General features: G+C 34.4%; 1 protein-coding gene across 2 annotated transcripts in view; it reads right to left on the bottom strand.

Annotated features, from left to right (window-relative positions):
- Nucleotides 1-944: 944 nt before the first annotated feature.
- LOC145263127 (uncharacterized) overlaps nt 945-24,204 on the bottom strand; it is a 311,291-nt gene continuing 288,031 nt past the window's right edge. For both annotated transcript variants that reach the window (XM_080120068.1, XM_080120067.1), the window contains one exon: nt 945-4,625. In XM_080120068.1, coding sequence (XP_079976194.1) covers nt 1,436-4,625 — 3,190 coding nt within the window. In that variant the 3' untranslated portion in view covers nt 945-1,435. The remainder of the gene's footprint in view (nt 4,626-24,204) is intronic.

Here is a 24,204-nt window from a genome sequence, read left to right as displayed (position 1 = left end):
ATCGACATCCAATATTTTAAAAGATACACCTGAAGAAGATCGAAGGGTACATTGGCTGAAACGTGAAAATAACAATAAAGGTGACAATAATAGCTTGAATAATCCTATTCGAAGATATTTATTTAATGGTGGACATATTAGATGTCATTTTTCTTTTTAAGACGAAGATTGTGTGTATTATTTGGCTTATTCAGACTACTAATACTGCTCTTGGTGCTTATTTTCACAACTTTTCTGTTGATGTAACCTCCGACCTTCTTTGGTTGTATCGTGTCAAACTCTGGAATCTGTACAGAACTTTAAAATGGAACCTTTTATTTAATTTATGGAGGTAGTATGCTCTTGTTCTGTCAGCCATGACCGGGTAGAAATCTTATAGCTGATGTGGAACAAGAACATGATAACCCCATGGATTAGATAAAGGGTCCCGTTTGAAATTCTGTATGGATTCCCCTAATTTAAGGAAAAGATTCCTGAGTGCGACAAAATACACCTGAAGAAGATTGAAGGTCGTATGGAATAAAACATTGTGAAAATAACACTTAGGATGAGAACAGTAGTCTGAATAATTCAAATAATGAGTTATCAATCTTTATCCCAAGAAATTATAAACATAATTATTGTGTGCTTTATATAGAATAAAAACCAAGTTGAGAATAACAGTCCAAAGAATCCAAATAATTAATCCTTATCTCAAAAATTCAGAAACAAATTGATAATATGATAACCTTTGTTTCTCTATTATTTCCCTCTCTTATTTGTACATAGCTTAATATAAAACAGTTCAAGTTATTCCGAAATTGATTTAAACAAGATAACATTTTGGGAACTTGTCCAAACTTCAACCTAATTAAGAAAAATATGCAGAAAAATCTTTATGTATGTATCTGTAACGGAACGAAAATGTCATATTCCAAAAATCATATAAATTGGTAAGGTATTTTTTTTTTTTTTTTATTTTAACTAAAAGAAATAAAATTTTATGAAGAAGCACGATAGATCTGTCATGTTTTTTAGAAATCAAGGGAGACAATTCAATTCGACTACCAAGATTTTTTTTGTTTTGTTTTAATCAGTCTTGTAATGGTTGGAAAATATTAATCGCTAAAAATCGTGAAATTTGATTTTTTTAGTTGTTTTATTTAAATAAAACAAAAAAACCAAACTACTTGATCAATTTATGTAATTTTTGGAATATCGCATTTATATTCCATGAGGGGTACGTACATCATGAATATTTTTTCTGTATTTTCATTTTTTTTTTTAATTAGGTTGAAATTTGGTTTAGGACAAATTTTTAAATTACTTAAAAATTGGTTTTAGCTTTTTTTTTTTTAAAAAAAACAGTTGCTTTAAATACTTGTTAATTTCTTTCAAAGACTCTCCGTTGATTCCAGGCTCAGCGTTCATATTCCCACCCACCCATGCCAAAATTTTATACCCCCGTTTCACATTGAGGTTTGTAGCCACTGTCTGATGATCGTGATGTCATCGATTTGATTGTTGTCTTTATGCTGTCAAGTACTGACTGGACAGCTTTTTCATCGACCGGACTAGTTAAGCGTCTTTTGCTAGTTTTCATTTCTTCGGACGATAAATGTTTATTTGCTTCAAGCAAAGATTTCCGGTCTGATTTGAGGCCATTGTTTATTTTAACCAAATGGAGATTTTCTGTATCGCCAATCTTCTTAATAGAATTCAGCGACGGTGATCGAAGCGACTCTATGGAAGAAGCGTTTGAAATGCTCTCTTTGTCCTCAAATATCGTATCAAAACTAATATAAGTCGACATTTTCGGGTTGACTTTATCGGTACCACCCCACGATGATGGTCTCTGGAAAAAGTTTCCAAAAATCTTTTTGCTTCCGCTTTCTGCGGTAGGTTCTTTAGAAAGCGGTTGGGAGGGCTTCTTTTTTAGGGCTTCAACAGCCGAGATCTTTGGGGAGGCAGGAGACGAGTGCTGCGCGACTAGTTTCTTGAAATCTTGTAGACCAGTTTCTGATTTGCCGTTAGACTGACGCCTGCCTTTTTTGTCAGTTGGCGAAGTGGCCTTGTTTAGTTGTGATTGGCTGTTTGTCTTGAAACCGCTTTTCTTCAAAACAGACTTATTCGTCGGAGATTCGCTTTTGCCGTTACCAAACATTTTGGTAAAAAGGCTTGAAGACTTTGAAGATTTTTCATTAAAATTCTTGAAAAGGTCTTCGCTTGACCCTGTCAATTGTTCTATATCTGTGATTCCCATACGACGAGGGTCTTTGATTAGGGTCGCACCTACACCTGGGCTGACTTGTTCGATCAATTCTTCAGAACTGTTTTTTCTAATAGCAACTCTGTAGGAATCTGATCGATTCGTGTTATCATCCAAACTACTGCAATTGGTCAGGCAGCCTTCCATGGCAACGCGGTAGGATTCGCTACGACTCGGCAAATCTTCAACTATTTTATTCGATAATGTGATCGCTTTTCTGTAAGAATCGAGACGTTTTGGCTCTTCTTTTGTCACTTCAGTAACAGCGACGCGATAAGATTTGTTTCGGCTATTTGGGCTGGGTTTCATATCGGCTGCCACATTGGAGTTTGTAGAACGAGCAAGATCCATCCTATCGTAATTTGCAGCCGATCCAGGAGATGCCACACCATCTTGATCTGATCCCTCATCAGAGGCTAATAGAGCAACAGATTCTTGCTCTACAGTAGATTCTGGATTGGATCCAGGAGCCAAGAAAGTGCTCATACGTTTTTTTGCAGCAGGAACAATGCAAGAATAGATTGGTGGCGCCATCTCGGCAGGTGTCTGCGCTTTGGACGTGTCAATGACGACTGTTTCAGTGTCGGCAGATTTTTGTACAACAGGTTTGCTGATTTTGAAGCTCATTGAAGAATTCTTGCCATAACTTTGGGACACTTGGGATATCGCATAGGGTGTAGAAAGGGAGGTAGTTGCTAAAGAGTTTAATGGAGTAGAGTCGGCTGAAAACGTAGGTAAAGGCTTTCCTGAAACTGTTATTGGATTTCTTAATTTGATAAGGTCTGAACAACTATCATAGTTAGGTGGTGGGTGGTCTTTAGCTGATAGAGGTTGCGGACGCTTCACAAAAACTGAATCTTTTTTATTTCTTAACAATGAAGAGCTAGGAAGTTCCGTCTCTTTGTGTGGCTGCGGAACACTGATATTAGGAGCGTATGTAAGAGTGGGTTTTATTGCTTCCATCTTTTTCTTGCGTAACTCTGTGAGTGGTGATTTTATTTCCGGCATAACTGGAATGACAGATGTGTTAGAAGGACCATCAGTTTCAAGGTCAGAATCTTCTGAGGCTAATGGCACAGATGTTTTAGATGCGCTACTTTTTGGATGTCCGTTGGAAGCAGTGCAAGATGGAGATGAGAAAGAATTTGATTCTGGCAAAGTACAGTAAATTCCTGACAAGTCTGATAGTAAGCATTGTTGTGTCAGGGTTTTATCTGGCTCAACCATGTTCACGTACGGGGCAAAATTTAAAGATTTCGGCATTTTAGGGCCAGAGTCAGATTCTTTGCGAAAGGAGGATTTTAAGATTCCTTGTGTTTTGTTCTCTTTCCAGCTGGAGTACATACGAGGCCAAGAACTAGTTTGTTCAGTCTCCTCATCGTTCCATTTCTTCGAAGCAAGATAACTACGAGGTAGGGTATTTCCTTCGTCATCATCTTTCTTCTCAATGTTTGACTTTTTTTCCAAATTGTCTTTTGGCAGTATTTTTTTCCTGCTGAATGCAGATTTATCCAAGGTGGAACTTTTGGAGTATTCAATAGATGGTTCCTTGTAAGTGATGTTGGCCATTTTCAAAGTTTTGTTGAGTTCCTGGTGTTCTTTGAATTCTGCCTGCAACCGAAGCTGGTTCACGTCTTCATCGCTTCCAGAAGAAGACACCGTGCACCACGATGGAAATGTTGTCGGCGAAATAAGCGTTTTATTTCGTAACCGTTTGTAGATGATCTCATGATCAGTTTCAGAGTACGAAGATTCTGTCGTGGCGCTGGCTAAAGAGTTTCTTTTGGAGACGTTGGTCAAGGTGGAATCGCTGCCTTCACTACCAGTGGGGCTTTCGGAGCGGCTTCTTTGAGAACATTCGGACATTTCCCGTGTTGGTGTTGTTTGATCCCTTTCTGAATCTGTAGCGGATCCCTTAGCGCATCGACTCCCAGGAATATACAAAACACTATCGACAGTGACACTGCTGCCTATACTAAACTCGCTGAGATATTCCGGTGACAATTCTTCAATGTCTGGCCCTGCAATCATACTATTACGTTTTAGCCCACTGTCGCTATGAAAGGACGTGTAGAAACCATCTTGATCCAATGAGTAAACGGATGAAACTTCATCATCGAGCAGCCCCGATGCCTTCATGGCCGATGATGAAGACATCAGGTCATAGGTCAGGAAATCCGGTTTTGTAAGACGACTTAACGAATCAATACTGCTTGATGATGTGTCATCTTGGCTACATGCTCGGATTGCCAAGCTTTTAAACCACGTGACTGTGTCGAGGCGAGTGAAATTAGTCGATAGGGAATCTTTGTCACTCGGTTCTCCCGTGAGGGTGCTGGTTTCATCTCCGCCGCCTTCAGTTGTGTCACTTGTTGGCCTAGAGAAAAGGAATACAAAGAAAAGATTAGTTAACTTGCAGGAGTTTGTATAGTTACAAATTATTTGTGGAATTGTACAAAACGAAAATAGATAGAAATGAAAATATAAATATAATGAAAAATTAATCACAAAAAACATACCTCTGCCAACAACATTATAATAATAGGCTACCCGGCATTACCCGGTTGTGAGATAGTTTAATTCATGCAGATTATGTATTTATTATTATAAAGACATATTGAACATAAGATCAAAATAAATATATATATATATATATATATATATATATATGCATGTCCGTAGATTACTGTTTTTAAAAAATAATAAATAATAAAATATTTGTATACGTCCAAATAAAAAATGGGTTACTTCTAAAAAAAAATAAAAACAAAAAAAAAAATAAAATAAAAAAATAATAAAACATTATTTGTTTACGTCCAAATAAAAAATGGGCGACTTTCTATAAAAAAAAAAAAAAAAAACGAAAAAAAAAAAAACACCCGATCTCCAAGGTGGAGATGCTAACCTTGGTAGCGTTTAAAAAAATCAACAACAAAATCTACCTAAATGTAAATATATATATATATATATATATTTGACTTGGGTGCCATCAGCTAGAATCAAAACCAAAACTTACAACTCTTCACCCTCGTTTCTTAGCCTTTAAGCTATACCCATATGCATCTCATCTGTTATCCCGTTTTTTAAAAGATGGAATTGCCCGATTGTCAAAGACAACTTGTTTCCTTCAATAATTACAAGAAATCTTCCCTACCTCCACTAGCAATGGCCAATGACTCTTTATCTGAAAGTACATCTTTTAAACTCCTTGGCCTAACGTTCACAGGAAACATGAGTTGGAACAATTACATTGACAACATTGCCAGGACTGCTGTGATGAAGGTGGGCTCTCTCTACCATGCTAGAAAGCTATTAACGCCTGAAAGTATCCTATACCTCTATAAGACCACCATTCGCCCACGTATGGAGTATTGTTGTCAAATTTGGGCTGGTGCATCTGCCACTAGTTTCTCGCTCCTAGACAATGTTCAAAAGTGAGTCGCCAATCTGATAGGTCCTGAACTGTCATCTAAGCTTCAGCCTCTGTCACATCGACAAAATGTTGCATCTCTCTGCCTGTTCTACAAGTACTTTAACAGTGAATACTCTGACGAACTGCAAGCACTTGTGCCACCTCGATGTAAATACTCCCGACAAACCCGACAAGCAGCTAAATCCCACCCCTTCACAGTAGAGATCCCTAGATGCAAGAGAGCCTTCTACTCCAGTAGTTTTTTCCCCAGAACAGCTAGACTTTGAAATTCCCTTCCGGGTCCATGCTTCCGACTGTACTGACCTTTTTAAAAATCTTTTTTTTTTTTTTAAAGCATTTTGACCTTCAAAAATGGTATTTGTGTTTTTTCAAAGCATAATGTATGGACTATATAAGAAAGGAAGAAACAGGAAATTATATAGATTACTTTACTGCAGAGCACTAAGTGGAATGTACATATTTAGATAGATCTTACCGAAGTAAAAAGCTATATCACTGTGCTATCTATTTTACATATGTGTTTATGGTGTGTGCAAACAGCTGCAAAGAAAGAGTTACTCTTTCTCTGAAAGCTCAAAGAGACATAAAATATGACAGAATGAGAAAAATAGATAAAGAAAGATGTGTCATTTGTTTAGTTAACTATAAATTACGGCGAATTAGAATAATTAAAACCTTTCTTAACAAGATTAATATGTAAAAAAAAAAAAAAAAAAAAAAAAGGGGGGGTGGCGACCCAAAGGCTTCCCTTTCTATTGGCTATCATATAGAGGAGAGCACCACTCCTTTCCTAGAGGTTTTACTCCACTTAACCTTGATCTGTACCATATGCAAAAGGGTATCAATTACAGATTAACATAAAGTTCCGTCCGTCTTTGTTTACTTTTTTTGTCAGCTGATCATTGTGCTTTACGATGAATGACCTGGAAAAGTCACTTCTGATTAATGTTTACCAGTTTTAAAATATGCAACGAACTTGGCGCTTTTCAGAATAACAGAATATTTTAAAACTGGTAAAAATTAATTAGAAGTGACTTTTCCAGGGCATTCATCATGAAGCACAATGATCAGTTGATAAAGAATGTAAACAAAAACGGACAGAATTTGATTTGAGCCCAATTACCACTTTTTAAGTTTTTCATATGACTCAACTGAGGACTGATCCTGGATATGACCTTAAACTATATCCGATGGTGAGGCCTTAGCTTGCTCCCAGGTCCACTCTGACCCGGAGTGGTAGTACCTGTTAGGGTCCCAACTATGGGTTAAATAGAAACTGACTTAAAAAAAAAAACCAAAAAAAAAACCCAAATATACTCTATTAAAAAATTGTTCTTCAAAATCACTGGATTCGCCATTAAATAACCTGAAAAGGGTTGATATGCCGTTAAACAAAACAACCAACCGAGGACTGAACCTCAATCTCCTAACCCATTAATGAAATTAGTATATAAATGACTATACTAGATATGATTGTACTTGAACTCGGCATGGCCAATTCCACAGTCTTTAATAGTATCCATTAAACCAATTATCCCTTACACACCTACTGATACTGATCTCTTGTAAACAAATTCATACTTCCTTTACTGTTCTGACTTTTTTTTTTTTAAAATAAGGGATGATTATTCATAATATTTGAATTCTTCGGATTACTGTTCTCATCTTGAATGTGATTTGCATGACGTTTCGGTGAATGTAACCTCCGACTTTCTTCAGATGTATCTTATAAAACTCTTTTTGTAAAACTCAGGAATCTTTCTGTCAAACTCGGGAATTCACACGGAATTTCGAATGGAACGCTAGAATTAATCCACACGGGCGGCATGCTCTCGTTCCGTCATCCATGACTGGGTAGAAGACCTAAGTAAGCGTCATGCAAATAACGCCCAAGATGAGACCAGTAGTCAGAAGAATCCAAATAATATGAACTTCCTTTATTCGTTCATACATATTCTTGTTTCGCGACAACAAATAGAAATGTTGTTATGAATCTAGATTTGACCAATCATACAAAAGGGCGTTCCAAAAGTAATGCCTCCTATTTTCTTTTTTTTTAGTCCACCGGAATGAATTTGAAATTACAAATTGCATTGTTATGATGACTGAACTTATGCATTCATGACCTGAAAGTTTTATCTCTCTGTTGCAGATATTGACGGTGTGAGACAAAGAAAACAACCATGTCATGGATGTGCGTCAGACACACAGATGCGTTATTGAATTCCTCCATGCAGAAAAAAATTGAACCGATCAACATTCACTGGCGTCTGTTTAACGTTTAAAATGTCGATGCAGTTGATGTCAGCACAGTTAAGAGATGGGTCTGTTGATTTAAGAGTGGCAAAAGAGATGTGAGTGACAAAGTGCGCTTTCCACTTTTCTGACCAAAGCATCAAAAGAGGCTGGCAAAAAGTGCATTGAGAATGGTGGTGACTATGTGGAAAAATAAATTCTGAGGCACAAATAGGTCTCTCGTTTTAATGGTCTTCATAGCTTTTCAACGTTTTAGCTTTTGAGTTAAAAAGTAGGAAGCCTTACTTTTGGAATGACCGTCATATTTGGTTTTTGTAAGAGGAGCATTGAGGAATGTTTTTTTATTTTTTTTTTTATTTAATCAATTTTCACCTCAAACAAGGCACAGTGCCACTTTGAAGTAGGGGGCAAGTATTGGGGACATAAGTTGCAGGGGTATTATGAAGAGAGATGAGTAGCAAGATGTTTGTTCACAGTACACTTGAACTTCTGCATGTCAGTACAGTTGGGAAAGCAGAATCTTGCTTCCATTATTAGTTGTTTACAGGCGTTTTTGGAATTCAGATTAACTTGATGGCACATGATTCAAGAACAAGTTAGATTATGTGTGTAGAATTTTTTGCAGGAAATTATGGGTCAAAAGGGTCAATCCGTCCCAAATATTGCAAGGACAAACATGGGGGAGAGAATACATGGCGTTCAATGTTATTGGCAGAGACTTTTAAAAGACAAAAAGTTAAGAATGAAAAATAACTCATGAAAGAATTATAATTTGAAAAATGTTGACTTAGGTAAAGTTCAAAAGAAATATGAAGAAATTGCAACGAAACTGAAATTCAGGTTTAAAAAAACAAACAAACAAAAAGACAAGACAAAACAACAAAAAATGTATAAGAACAAATAAAAAACAGCAAAAATAAAAACAAACAAAACAAAAACAATAAAACAATATAGAAAAAACAAAAAATAAACATAATAAAAATGACAAAAATAAAAAACAAATAAAAAACGACAAAAATAAAAAATAGCAACAATAACAATGTAAGAAAGAAGTAGATATTCAAATTTTTTCATTGCAACAACAAGAACAACAAATTCTACATAGAAAAAAAATTATTTATCAATGAAAAATGTGGAAAAATCGAAAAGAGCCCAATTTGCAGTAAATAATATAAAATGGCTACAAACAGAAATTTTACTAAAAAAAAAAAAAAAAAAAAAGCCAAAACATGCTAGTGAGATAAATAATTTATAATCAATTGGACTCTTTTCCTTGTTGGTATATCAGACAATAGATATAACACATACGTGGGACAAACAAGTAAAAATATTTATGGAAGATTGAAAGATTTTAAAAAATTATACACAAGATAAAACAACTGTATATAAAATATTGTTATTAAAGTGTATAGCAATGCATAGTATTTATAAAAACTATACAACTATGTATAACCAATCAAGGCTTCGGGGATAAGTGGTCAGTGGATAATGTGTAGACACAGCAGCCTAGTGTCTACGAAATCTTGTAAATAATGTTTATGACCATAATTTCATGCAGACTAAAAAAATAATATTTCAACTTGTCATGAAGCTGTCTGACAATTTCAGAAATAATTCAGTGGATTGCTAAGCGCCAGTTAATAGTCTATTCTTAAAGGTGTGAAATTTGTATTTTACCATGAGCATTGAACCGTTATTTGCAGTTGATGGTTGGGGATGAAAATATTGAAACTATGCATTTCATACATTGTTATTATTTTTTTTCTTTAGTCCTTTTGAGATGAGGCTTCATAATTTGTCTATTTATTTTATTACAGACTGGTATAGTTGTCGTTGACTTGCAATGCTTTTGACCAACTAATCCTCTGGCCTGCTTTGGGTACAATTGAAACCGCTATCTTCAGACAATACTTGCCTGGAACTGTAGAGACTCAATGCTTCTATCTACTGCGCCACGAGTCCTGAAAAGGATTAATTGGCTGAAACGTGGTGAAACAACACCAACAACAACTATAAAGATGAGGATAACAGCCTGCAATAAAATGAATACACAAGATGGATTTTGTTATTCAATATGAAAAAAAATTTTTTTTCCTGAGCGAAGAAAACTTTCCTTACAAAAAACTTGTAATTTATATGTGGAGTAAGGATTTCTTTCAGTTGCAGTTTTTACATAAAACTTAAACTCGGCGGCCATTTTCTTTCTTGGCCACAGTGTCTACACATTACCATGTTAAAGAGATTGCCAATTGGATGATTAACAAAGGAAGTAGAAATAATGGGTGGCTCAACAGATATTTGTTGACGCCTCAGCCAATCAGTGAAACCGCGCCACATATATGAAGTGCCTTCAATAAGTTTCTAGATTTTTTTGTACAGGCATTTCAAATTGTCGTAGACTCTTGAAAATTCAGTATGTTATTGCTATAAGTCATCTTATGAGATGACTGACCAATTTTAATGATGTCAGTTTCAAATGAACAGCAACAGCAGGAATTTGAATACACCCTACCAAAGCCTGATTGTCACAGCTGGTGATTTTCAAAAATGCAATCTGGATGCAAGGATACTTTAGAAGAACGATATGTAATAAAATTCTGTTTTGTACTTGGAAAAAAATGCCTCAGAAACGTATGGAATGCTTCAGACTGTTTTTGGACCATTTTGAATGAATCAAACATCAGTTTTTGAGTGGCATAAGAGATTCAAGGAAGACAGGGAGTCTGTGAGAGATGATGAGAGGTGTGGGAAGAGTAAGGAAGTCAGAACATCAGTTGATTGGCCAAATATTAATGGATAAGGACAGTTATGTGTCTACAGAGAAAATAAGTGCACAGTTTGATGTCAGTGTAGGAACCGTACACATAATTATTCACAAGGAACTTAGGATGCAAAGTTTTTGCCAAGAGTGCTCAGAGAACTCCATTCTGGTCACAAACTATTTGACCGAGATGGGCATCAAGACAGTTCCTCACCCTCCCTATAATCCAGACCTTGTTCCCTATGACTTTTTGGTTATTCCCTAAGCCAAGGAAAACCTTAGAGGCTGTCGTCATGAGACAATTGAGATGAAAGAGGCTATGATGATGGTCATTGACACGTTCACACAAGAGGACTTTCATGATGCTTTCCAAAAGTTGTTGGAATGGTACAAGTGCATCGCAGCCAGAGGAGATTACTTCGAAGGGGACTAGAGTTTTATATCTGTACTATCGATAAAAGTGTTCACACAAAAAAGTCTGGAAACTTATTTAAGGCATCTTTATATATATATAAGTTCAAATGTATTGATAACATGAACTAAAAAAACAATATTTTTTTCAAAAGTTCTCAATATAGGGATAGAGCTTTTATAAAAGACCCTACATTGATCAACCAACGTTTGAACGTCAACACTGTATAGCTTAAAGCAAACGATGTTAAAAATAGAGAAAACCCCCGTTTAATTATACCTTTTGGATTCTTTTTTTTTTTTTATTCTTATAAATTTTTTTTTATGCTAAAATTAGAAAAACATATGAGGATAAAATGATTGTAAAATGAAATACTGTGGAGACAGAATGTATGAAAAACAGAAATGGAAAAACAATTAAACGCAGGAAGGAATAAAAATCAAACAGGAGACTTTACCGGCTTTGTTTGGATCAAAGAACGAAAAGACGTTCGCTGATCCAAATCGAATGTCGTTTGATTTTTATTTCTTCCCGTGTTTAATTGTTCTTCTTTTTCGTCTTTCATGTATTTTTAGTTCAACATCTTCATAGTAAGGTTTTTTTATAACAGATATTCAAAGACATATATTTTATAGGAATTTATAATGATAGACGTATAAATTTTACAGGAGCTAAGAATTAATTAATGATATTAGAAAATTAAAATAATAGGGAAACATCATCCACAGCATTTCATTAGATCACCAAAGTTAAGCAACATTGAGTCTGCTCAGTACCAAATGAGTGACCATTGAGGAATACCAGGCACTGTATGTAAGAGAAGGTCAACACCTTCCCTGCAAGAACTGCAAAAACCTTATGTCGTCATCCTCCTTGACATGTGATTTAGGACTGCTTGTGAATTTGATATTCCGTTGAGACTTCCTCCTTTGGAGGAAGCTGGTTCAACTCGCCTTAGGGTGAGTGCTGCTGGCTATTAACATCATCTAAACATTTAACAAGTAAACTGACAAGAAAATAGTTTCGAGGTATTAATCCTAAATTTTTATATTGGTGATACTTTTAAATTTTTTAAAAATTCATTATGACTTAACCCATTAAAGGCGGGCTGAGATTTATATTTTCAAGCTAAATTTTATAATATTAACATTTCGATAATACTAGCCATGAATAAAACAAATGTTGGATAACTGTGCTAAAGTATAGCATATATCTATATATTAATAGGATAGTATGTGTATTATTTATTTTGTGTCTCACGCTTACATCCGAGTGACTGTCGTTTAATTATTATGGACTTCCATTTCTTGTAAATAGTTTTATCAAGAATTCTTTATAAGTTTTGGTTTCGGTTCTGATTATTGCTGATGGCACTTCAGGAATCTATTTTTTTATAAATAATTTTATCAACTCTTCATAAGTTTTTGTTTCAATTATAGCTGAAGGAACTCAAGTTATTTATATATATATATATATATATATATATATATATATATATATACACACACACACATACATTTTCATAAGTTTTGGTTTCAGTTCAAGCTGATGCAACAAAGTCATATGGATATATTTTTTAATTTTTTAATTCTCAACTTTATAATATATACAAATCGAGAGAACATTAACTCTATACGAAATCTGCAAGAATTAAAGTATCATATTTAAACATACTTTATGAGCGAGTTACGCTGAGTGTCCCTGCTAGCTTAGATAAACTTTTGCAGTTTTGCAGAATGCCAACATCAATATATTACATATGAATGAGTCCCCTGTGGAATTTCCACAGGTCCCGCTAGTTATTAATTAATAGAAAAAAAAAAAGAAAAAAAAGCAACAACAAAAAAACAAAATGCCTGATTTACAAGAACTAACATATATAGTTTTTAAATAAAAATATTTGTCTGTTTAGTGTACTGATGTTGATTTTGGAGTAGAAATCGTCTTTTATTGTCAGGTCAAATTTTCAGCAACGTTCAATAAACAAAGTTTCTCAAAATCTTTAACCATTGAACAGTGCTAAAGATTCGGCCTGCAATATGGTTTCTACTCCAGAAATAATATGTTCGGACCAATGAACTCTGGTACATCAAACAGACACTAATGTATAGGTCTTAAATAAAATTTATTTGTATAGGCTTTGTAGTTACATGAAGCTTCGTAAATTAAAAGGATTGGTATAAATAAAAGGTGAAATATAATTGAATAAGAATATTTTTTCCCATGAACACACACATTATATATATATATATATATATATATATATATATATATATATATAATATATATATTAGTGTTGGAATGATTAATCGGAATTGGAAATAAAAAAAATCGTTACAGAACGAAGATATCATATTCCAAAAATGATGTAAACTGTGAAGTAGTTTTTTTTTTTTTTTTTAACTTAAAAAATCAAATTCTATGATGAAATGAGATGTAAGATTTCGATCGGCCATGTTGAATAAATAAGAAGGCAATAACTCAATTCGAACTATCAAGATCAAAATCAGTCTTATAATGGATACATTTAGTATTAAAATTGCTAAAAATCGTAATTTTTTATTTTCTTAGTTTAAAAAAACAAACAAAACTACTTAATAAATTTACATGATTTTTGGAATATGACATCTTAGTTCCGTGACGAATACGTATATCAAAAGATTTTCTGTATTTTTGTTTATTTCTAATTAAGTATAATTCTAAATAAGCACTGAAAATAATGTCCATTTTTGATCCATCAATAAATTAAAATGGTTGCTTGCGCATTCCTTTCAAAAAAAGATTTTAAAGTCGACATTACAAAACTCATTTATGGCTTGAATTAAAGTTAAAAAAAAAAAAATGGGAAATGTATTTGGTAGAAATTTGAAAGAAAAAAAATAGTGAAGAAAATAAAATTCATAAAATCAAAAGAAATAATTAAATGTAATTTGATAAAACAAACAAACAAACAAACAACAATAAAAGAAAAAATGCAAGATGACCATAAGTTAAAACTAGTAAATTTAGTTATATTTTAATGAAATGATAATATTAGAAAAAAAATAATAAATAAATAAAAATTGACCTGAGCAACATTATGGATTTATTGTATTGCATTTAAGTACGAAGGCGACTGAGCATTGTTGATCCAAGATTCGATCGCCTAGAACCCTGTCTGTGATCGTGTTCTGAGACCACAATAAGCAAGAAGTCCGAATTTATGAAGCGCTTGCTTGGACCATCCTTCAAAATCAAGGAAACCTGGAGAGTCTTAAGACATTATTAGGACAGTCTTAAGACATTATTATCTTTCTTAAGACATGAATTTGGAGATCAGCAGGAAGACATAATGCGGAATAGCCTAGGGTACTCATCTTGACCAGGAAATGTTTGAATAGAAATATAACCATATCGGCATCATGTCTGTTATAAATGTTTATATTATATATATATATTTTTATATTTTTTAAATCTAATAAATATAAAGAATGTAAATATATAAATAACAAACAAGGGGCAGTAGTGATAAGCAGTATAATAGATTCATCCGAACCATATATATATACAGCGGATTTGTAAATGAAAATACTTTCCTGTTTGGCGACAATGGCGAATGACACAGGTAAGGAAAGGATTTTTTTTTTTTTGATAATATAAATCTGGAGAAATCTGAAGCAAAAAACCAAATCCAATATCCAGAACATTTTGTTTAAGGGAAGTAGTGTTTGATCAGCACTTCTGGGGAGCCATGATTAAATATACTGTTTTGTTTGTAAATCCCCAAAACAGTGTTTCATGGTAAACAACTGATGATCTCTGAAAACTTTGGACTATTGTGAATTTGAGAAAGCAAGTTGATTCAGCAGTTTCAGGAGATTAAATGACTTAGATACAAAATAATTTTTCAATGAAGGACGAAAAAATTTTTTTTCTGAATTATTTTGTTATTGGTTTTCAATGACTATACATACATATATATATATATATACAGGGTGCCCACAAAGTCTGTCTACATAATCTACAGGATGCTTCCACAAAATCTGGCTATATAATGTAGCCAGACTTTGTGGACACCCTGTATATATATATATATATATATATATATATATATATATATATATATATATATTATTCTTATTTCCCCTCAAACACAATGCCAATTTGACATAATGAATTGGGATCAAATTGACTATGATACTATGTAGGGAATTGAGCAACGAGATATGTTCACATTACACTTCTGCATGTCAGTACAGTCAGGGAAACAGGAACCCGGGAGGGAATTTCAAAGCCTAGCAGTTTGAGGGAAGAAACTACTTGAATAGTTTAGGGGTGGGATTTTGCTGTTTGTCGAGTTCGTAAGGGATATTTACATTGAGAGGGTGCAAATGCTTTAAGTTCGTCGGAGCACATTCCATTGACATACTTGGAAAACAGGCACAAAGATGCAACATTTTGTTGATGGAATAGAGGTTGGAGTTTGGTTGCTAGTGTGGGACCTATTAGGTTAGCGACTATTTTTTTTAACTGTCTAAGAGTGAGAGACTAGTAGTAGATGCACCAGCCCAGGTGTGACGACAATAATCTATGCATGAATGAATAGTAGCTTTGTAGAGGTACAGGATACTCTCAGGTGTAAATAACCTCCTAGTACGGTAGGAAGAGAGCCTACTTTCTTTGCAGCAGCCTTGGCAATGCCCTCAATGTATTTGTTCCAACTCATGTTGTCTGTGAATGTTAGACCAAGGAGCTTGAACGAAGTATTTTGAGGTAACGTATATATTTTTATATATATAGCCATTGCTAAAAAAAAATAATATCTACCTTTTGTATATATATATATATATATATATATATATATATGAAACAAGGTTTAGGAAAACAAATTAAACAAGAATTAAAAAAAAACAAACAAAAAAAAAAACAACAATCACTATTCTTCAAAAATAATGACCATCATTGTCTACAATGTACGAGGGATGTTCGAAAAGTAACACCTCCTATGTTTTTATTCCACCTGAACGGATCACAGGAGATTGCAAATTGCATTATTATGATGACTGAACTTATGCATTCATGACCTGAAAGTTTCATCTGTTGCAGATATTGACAGTGTGAGGCTCTCAGAAAGTAATCCCTGTCATGGATGTGCATCAGAAGCAGAGGTGCTTCATTGAATTCCTCCATGCCGAAAAAATTGAACTGATCAACATTCAGGGTGAAGACGTGCATTAGAAGTCGAAATGCGTCATTGAATTCCTGGCAAAAGTGCATTGAGAATGATGGTGACTATGTAGGAAAATATATTCAGGAGCACAAAAAGTCGTTTTAATGGTATCACTCCCGTTTTCATCCCTGTTCAACTTTTCAAATTAAAAACATAGGTTTTACTTTTTGAATGACTCTTGTAGCTAATCGATATAAATAAAACAGTAGATGTATGTATGTGTGTGAAAATATTTAATCGATAAATTTTTAAATTACTGATCACATAATAGTAATCATACACCAAGTATGTTTTATAAAGAGTAAAATCTTTCTTTGGATGAATAATGTATACAGAAATCTATCAGCAAGTTGAAATGCAAAATGCTCATTTCAACTTGCCGACATATTTCTGTTACTTTTGCGCATGCGCAAATTCATTCATATCGTGAAGTGGTTTACTTAAAAAGTTTTCTCCTCTACCTGTCCATAGCTCAAATGCTAGACAACGTGGCTGGAATGCTAACTGTTTTGGTTTCGATTCTAACTGATGGCACCCAAATATATTTTGTTTAACTTTTGAAATCAGTACTATATATTAGGTACAATATAATATTCAATAAAAAAAAATTGGCTCTGTAATAATAAATACAAAATCTGCATGAATTAAAATATATTTCAAGGTATTTTTCAACCAGGCAAGGTTGGGCAAGCCCTCCACACCCTTCCCGCACTAGTTATGAAAATAGATTGTTAACTATTCTGTACTTTCAAAAATAAATTGTTAACTTGCTGAATTGTCAATTAATTCCTACGAATGCTAAAAAGCAAATGGCTTTAATTTTTTATTTCCCTACTTTGTTTGGATTCATTTTCCTCGTCATTTTCTAAAAGCAAGTAAGTTTTTACATGAACAAGTTAACTCAAAAAAGTTTTCAACCAATGAAAATCGTTCCAAACGTCAAGAAGTAACATGCCTACATAAGAAATAGTAAGCTGATGCAAAGACAGAATCTTATATAAAACAAAGAGCCAAAAGTTACAGCCAGCCGTACTTATAGGCACCAAGAACATTACTTAACACTCTCATGCCGTATGGGCCAAGGAGAGCTAGTTACAAAAGAAAAAGACTTACTGACGCATATACCAACCTTCATCAACTCGCACAAGATAAAACCAACACACATACACAATGCCACGCTGCCAAATACTCAAATGCACATATATTCACACTATGAACATTTTGACTTGTGATTACTAACCCGACTTTCTCCACCAAACATGTGTCTGTATAAATGAACAAAAGTAACATTTATATACTTATTTCTTGTATAAAAATGTTTTGAAATAAACTTTTGTTTTTCTCCATTTGTCATTTACAAAACTGTTTATGTTTTAAGTTGCACTTGCTAACTGGTGACCCTTCTAGTTTTTCAATGTTTCATTTATACCCATTTTTATATGCACGCATGCCCATTATATATATATATATATGAACAAATGATTAATAAAACATGTTAAAAGACATCTTGAAAAAGAGTTAAAAACATATTTAATTTTAAAAAAGGAAGCACAAGATAAGTGAATAGTCCTTAATCCGCGGAGTTTCGAAGAAATACTCTCCTTCTCATCAGAGGGCAGGAATTAGCAAAATGCAGGATCGGATTTTGCATATAAAAGTATTTAATGAAACTACAAGTAAGTCACAGATCTTACTTGGTTAAAAAAAGGGTGAAGTAAGGGGAACAGGAGGCAAAAGAAAAATGATAAAAAGATTTCACATGAATGGATAGTCCGGTGAAGGGTAAAAATCCAAAAATGGTAAATCCAAAACGGTCGAATTTAAAATCTCAATCCAATGGGTAAATTCCAAATGGTCCAAAATAATCCAAAAGGCAGAGTTCCTTGGAAAAAAGCGCAAATGGAATGAATTCCAAATCATATATATATATATCTCTTTCATCTTCCTTCGCTAAAAGACAACTTTTATACTCTATTTTTTTTTTTTTTTTTTTTTTTTACACAGTGATCACCACTTATCAAGGCCCGGAAGCCACTCAGGGATAAGGGTTATTGCAAGTACATTATGTTAGTGAGGAGATTTGCTGAAATGTTTACTTAAGGGGGCGGTTCATTAGGAATTTGTTAACATTGGACTTGAAGACATCCAAGTTGTAGTCCGGAGGGAAGCAGGCAGACGGAACAGAGTTCCACAGGCGTGCAGTTCTAACAAAGAAGCTTTGTTCATGGAATCTGCGTTTTGATTTAGGCACAGATATAGAGTGGGGGAAATTTTTCACAGTGGATTCAGCTAGACGGGTGTTTTTCGTGAAAGATTGGCGAGGGGGGACCAGAGATTGGAGTTCAGACGAGCATCTGCCATGGAAATAACGATAAAACAAGGACAGGCTCGCAACGTCTCTTCTGTGGGAGAGAGGTTGCAGGGTAGAGAAAAGGGCATCCCCCACTAAGCCACGAAGTCTATTTTGTACTCTGTCAAGGCAGGATAGGCTGTTTTTAGCAGCTCCTGCCCAGATATGGCAACAGTATTCCATCCTTGGACGTACTTGGCTTTTATATAGATAGAGAATTGCATCCGTAGTGAGATATCTTCTGGAGCGGTAGAAGGATCCCACCATCTTTCCAGCGACCTTGGCAACAGACTTGATGTACGTGTTCCATTTCAGATCAGGAGTAAAGGTCAAACCCAGAAGCTTGTCAAAACACGGGGCCTCACCCAGACGAGAGCCATCCATCACAATTGATGCCAGATGGGGATCAGAGCGTTGATGATGTAAGGATAGCAGTTTGGTTTTGGATGCATTAAAGGTAACCAGCCACCTCTTCCCCCACTGAACCACGCACTCGAGATCAGAGGAGAGAGAATCAGAGAGAACTTTGTCATTTACAGCCTTTGATGTGTTGCCGTAGATGGTCGTGTCATCAGCATAGATGTCAACGAATGATTTAAGTATGTGTTTAGGGAGGTCATTGATGTAGATCAGGAAGAGAGTTGGGCCCAGGATTGACCCCTGAGGGACTCCAGCATTTATATTGCAGGCCTCCGATTTTTGTCCATCTACCACTACTCTTATGAGCCTATCGGAGAGAAATGATTTAGTGATTGAGAAAACATTTCCAGTTATACCGTAGCTGGAAATCTTGTGAAGTAGACCCTTATGCCATACCTTTTCTAAGGCCTTTGATATGTCAAGAGCAATTGCCCTAGAAAGGAAGCCTTTGTCAAGAGATTCACTAATCCTGTGGGATATAACCGTCAGCACATCTGCGGTAGATCTTGCAGAGCGGAAACCATATTGTGTGTCACTAAGAAGGTTATTCCTGCTGAGGTGGTTGACTACTTCTCTATTTAATATGGATTCCAGCAACTTACTCATAACACACAGGAGACTTATTGGTCTGTATTGAGAGGGAGATGACTTATCACCTGAATTCTTAAATACAGGGCAAACTGATGAGGTCTTCCAGGGAGTCGGAAAGCACTTCTCCTTAAGGCAGCGCTTAAATAGTTTCGTAAGTATGGGAGCAAGTTCTGGTTGAAGCTTTTTTAACACTATAATTGGGATGCCATCAGGGCCAGTTGCTTTACTGGGATCTAGGTTCTTTATTAGCTTGGCGACCTCATGCACGGATATTTGTATGTTACCTAGCTTGTTCTGTGTTATAGGAGGAAATATGGGGAGTTGAGAGTTGATGGCCTTCGTCGCATAGGGTAGAATTAGCTGCAAAGTTCTTTGCAAATAGTTTGGCCTTGTCTGACGCTGATGAGATGACCTCTGGTCCATTGATAATGGTTGGGATAGAACGCACACTTCTGTTCAGGATCCTATTTGTTATTTGCCAAAACTGGTGGGATCCAAGCCGCTGATCAGCTACCTTGGATTTAACAGACTGGGCATATAGCTCTCTTGCATTTTTTATTACTCTTTTACAGTGGTTGCTGGCAGACCTAAAAGCAGCTTTAGTCTCAGTGCATCTATTACGTTGGTAGCTATGGAAAAAGTGATTTCTGTGCGCGATAGCAGCAGCACATTCTGGGGAGAACCATGGATGGCTGTTAGGTTTTTGTTGGAATTTTTTAGATGGTATGAATTGGTCTATGCCTGCAATTAACCATTCGGTCAGATCTGATTTAATCTTATATTGTTGGTGTGGTTCTTGACTATGCACAAAGATACTATCATTATCCAAGATGGCCTCTATCAAAGCCAGGGACCACACCGCAAACTGTTCTATACTTTCGTTTAACAATTTTTTGTGGTTAAAGTCACCACACCTCTGTACTGTATGTACACACGTTGCGGTCCAAACTCACGACTTGAAATCGTCGATCTTCTCTGCAAACATACTTTGTACCCACCACATCTTATTTGCATATGAATAACATGATTTCACATACTTTGCAAGACGTGCAAGCATATAATCAGGTGCGGCCACCATTTTGTTTTTTGCCTGTAACTGGACCTTACTTGCTGCACAAACTAAACTCATATGGATTAAGTCCCTTTCGCACATTTATTATTTGCTGTGAATGTCAACAAGGCATTTTATCACAACGACCTTCAATTTTAGTCACAGTATCAATCCTTCAGTTTTGAATTGAAAAACCCATGATAGGCCACTTCAACTTTATTGGAAAACTCAAACCAACTTCATTGAAAGACTCAACTGCCAACTCTCCATCAGGTGAAGCCGTGCACAATCCAGATGTTGCACCCTCTCGGTACAGCTTATTCTGACCCTTACTAACCCCCGCCCCCAACAACATCACCAGGTAACCTATCTCGACTATTATATTAAAGTTACTTTGCGTGTGAGTTCCTTCCTCATAGGTTCCAAAACGGCTGAGCCTATCTTTTGCAAATTTCACGAAAAGGTAATTTATATGTCTGGCAGTGTTCTTAGATATGTTTTTTTTTTTTTTGCAGAAATTCATCTGATATTTATTGAAAATCGAAAAAATCCGATTCTTAAAATAGTCTCTCTTTCTTATAGATGAGAAAGAATTTTTACAGGGGGGGAATATTTTAAGTTACAACGAGCAAGGGAGATCATAGATCTTCAGTAAATCATTTCTTCTTAAACCCCCCCCCCCAAAAAAACGAAAAACAACAAAAAAAAAACCAAAAAAACAAACAGAATTATTGTCATCTGGAGATATAGCTCTGTAATAGAGTATTTGAATACAGATCGAATGATCACGTGTTCAAGTACTCGTAATTTAAAAATCAATAAATATTATTTTATTACTGTTACCAACATTGGAGGATTTTGTTTGAAACAAAATCAAATAAAAAAAAAGATAATTAAAGGAATCGTTTTTGGTATTGGCACAAATTTTTCCGTTTCTGATACCCCCAAAGTTCCGATTATCCTGATTCCCGATTAATCGTCCCAACACTAATATATATATATAGCTGTACAGGATAAACTCCTAAACTAATGAATAGATAATGAGATAATCAGGAACTTCGGAATATATATGCTAGGCACCATGGTGAGTAACTTTTTTTAAAAAACTTTACTATTGGGGGGGGGGGGGCACATTGCTAAACTCGACCCCTCCTCCAATTTTTGTAAAAATTGGATAAAAAAAAAAAAAAAAAAAGAATTGCTTCACATCATATTTTGAATTATATTAATACATTTTAAAAATGATTAGTGAGCATGTCAATAATATATATGTGCTTTAAAAATTCCTAAAATATTCACCTTATGATGAATTATGCAATATATATTCTAGGCAAAAGAGTGAGTAATGTGAGCACAATTATTTATTTATTTTTTTTTTTAAGCTTTACCATTTAAGGGGGGAGTGCGACCAAAACGGTACTATACCCCCCCCCTTCCAAATGAAATGACATTAAAATTTAAAACTAATGCTATATCTATTGCTTGTATATTAATGTGCATATGTTTATATGTTAATATGTGTATATGTTAATGTGTGTATATGTTTATATGTTAATGTGTGTATATGTTTATATGTGTATACGTGTATATGCACAGGATTCACTCCTAAACTAATTCGTGCTCCTGCATTTATCAACCTGCGATTTCCACAAAGTTGGCTCGGGCTTGCTAGGCAGCTAACAGTAATACTCGGAAAAGGTCGGCGGAGCGTTCCTCAATTTTTTAATGAACGTGCTGTCTGTTTTTAGCTAATATGAGAGCTGCTTTTTTATAAATTGGAAAAAATAAAAAATTAATTTCAATTGCGCAGGTTAGGGTTAAGTTAGATACATGTTTGAAATTTTATTTATTGTATTTCCATGTTTTTCCTTTTTATCGTTATAATTTTCTCGTAGGGGCTTAATGTTTTGTGATCAGCCGCTTCCGGTTATTCCCCTCAGCGCCCGAGCACACCCGAGAAACTTTATGAAAACTGCAGGTCAATAAATGCAGAGGTGCCAACTAATTGACTGAAGCTTAAAATAATGAATTTCTTTTCTGCCTTTCTTCATTTCACTCTGTGTTCATTCCTGGGATGAAGCGTGTGCTTTGAAAAACGCGTTTAAAAAAATGGAACCTTGTAGTCAGCAAATTAAAAGTAAGCAGTCGTAAAAGAAATAAAATTTTTTTTTGAGTTTGCATTTTGCATGAAAAAGCAAGGAGCAAAGAAATAGAGTCACATCTGTTGATCTTAAAATGACGTAAACAATAGTTAGTTAACATGTGTACATTTCACATAACTTTGCAAAATAACAAAAATAAAATTGGTCTTTATGCATGCAGTCCAGACGAGGCAGCATAAGCCGGGCTTATTAATAAACATTACAGACAGGCATGCTGGATAAAATTAGCCAATGTTTGAATAAAACACACAAAACAAGGGGCAGAATCTAGACACAACAAAGCAGTCAAAATATCAACCAAAATAAATAAAATAAAAAATAAAATGATAATTGACGTAATTTACAAATAAATATATTTAAAGCTTAATGCACAAGAAAAAAAATAATAATACTGCTTAACATTGTCTTTAGAGGAATTGTAAAAAAAATACTGCTCGGTACTATTAAAAAGCATCTTATTGCATAAAACTATAATACTTATTAAAAAAAAACAATAAGTTATAGCAACTTGATTTTATGATTGACTTAAACAAATCAAACAAGAACCAAAGGGAAATAAATGTGTTCGTATTAAACCACAAGGGAGATAATCTATGAAACATTTTTTTTTTTTTACAAAATTGAAATAAAATCATAAGTGTTTATTACATTTTTTTAAAAATTAAAATATAGCATAATTTGAATAAAATTATTGGTTCTTGTCCAAAATGCCCCCTATATTGAAAAAACAAAAATAAAAGGAAAACTGTATGATGTACATACCCATCACAGAAAGAAAATATTGTATTCCAAAAATTATGTGAATTGATCCAGTATTTTTATTTTTTATAATGAAAATCATTTTTAAGCGATTAATGGGAATTTGTAGCCATTACAACATAAATTTCGCAAGTTTGAATTATTGAGTTATTTTCCATTTGTTTTCTTTTTAGATTGTTTTTAAAATGGTGGACAAGACAGTTGCTTTTCTGTTACTCAGAAAATCTGATTTTCTTATTTATAAAAATCATGTAAACTTATAAAAATCATGTAAATAGATCACATGGTTTTCAAAAAAAAAACCATGTGATCTATTTACATGATTTTTGGAATATGATATTTTCATTTTGTTGCGGATACGTAAATAATACAATTTTTTTTTTTTTTTTAAATGGAGAGGGAATTCTGGACAAGAATCAATTTATTTCCCTTTTGTGTCTTGTTTAATTGTTGACAGATGTTTACTTTAAGCGAAAAAGGCAGAAAAAAGCGGCTGTAACTCTTACATGACTGGAGGGAACATTAAAAGGGATCACACCGTTACCAAGATTA

Source organism: Euprymna scolopes, chromosome 38, assembly GCF_053919585.1.
Source record: "Euprymna scolopes isolate OS-2025 chromosome 38, ASM5391958v1, whole genome shotgun sequence".
Taxonomy (NCBI): domain Eukaryota; kingdom Metazoa; phylum Mollusca; class Cephalopoda; order Sepiida; family Sepiolidae; genus Euprymna; species Euprymna scolopes.
Note: the sequence above shows the minus strand (reverse complement) of the source record. Positions and strands in the feature narration are given on the sequence as shown.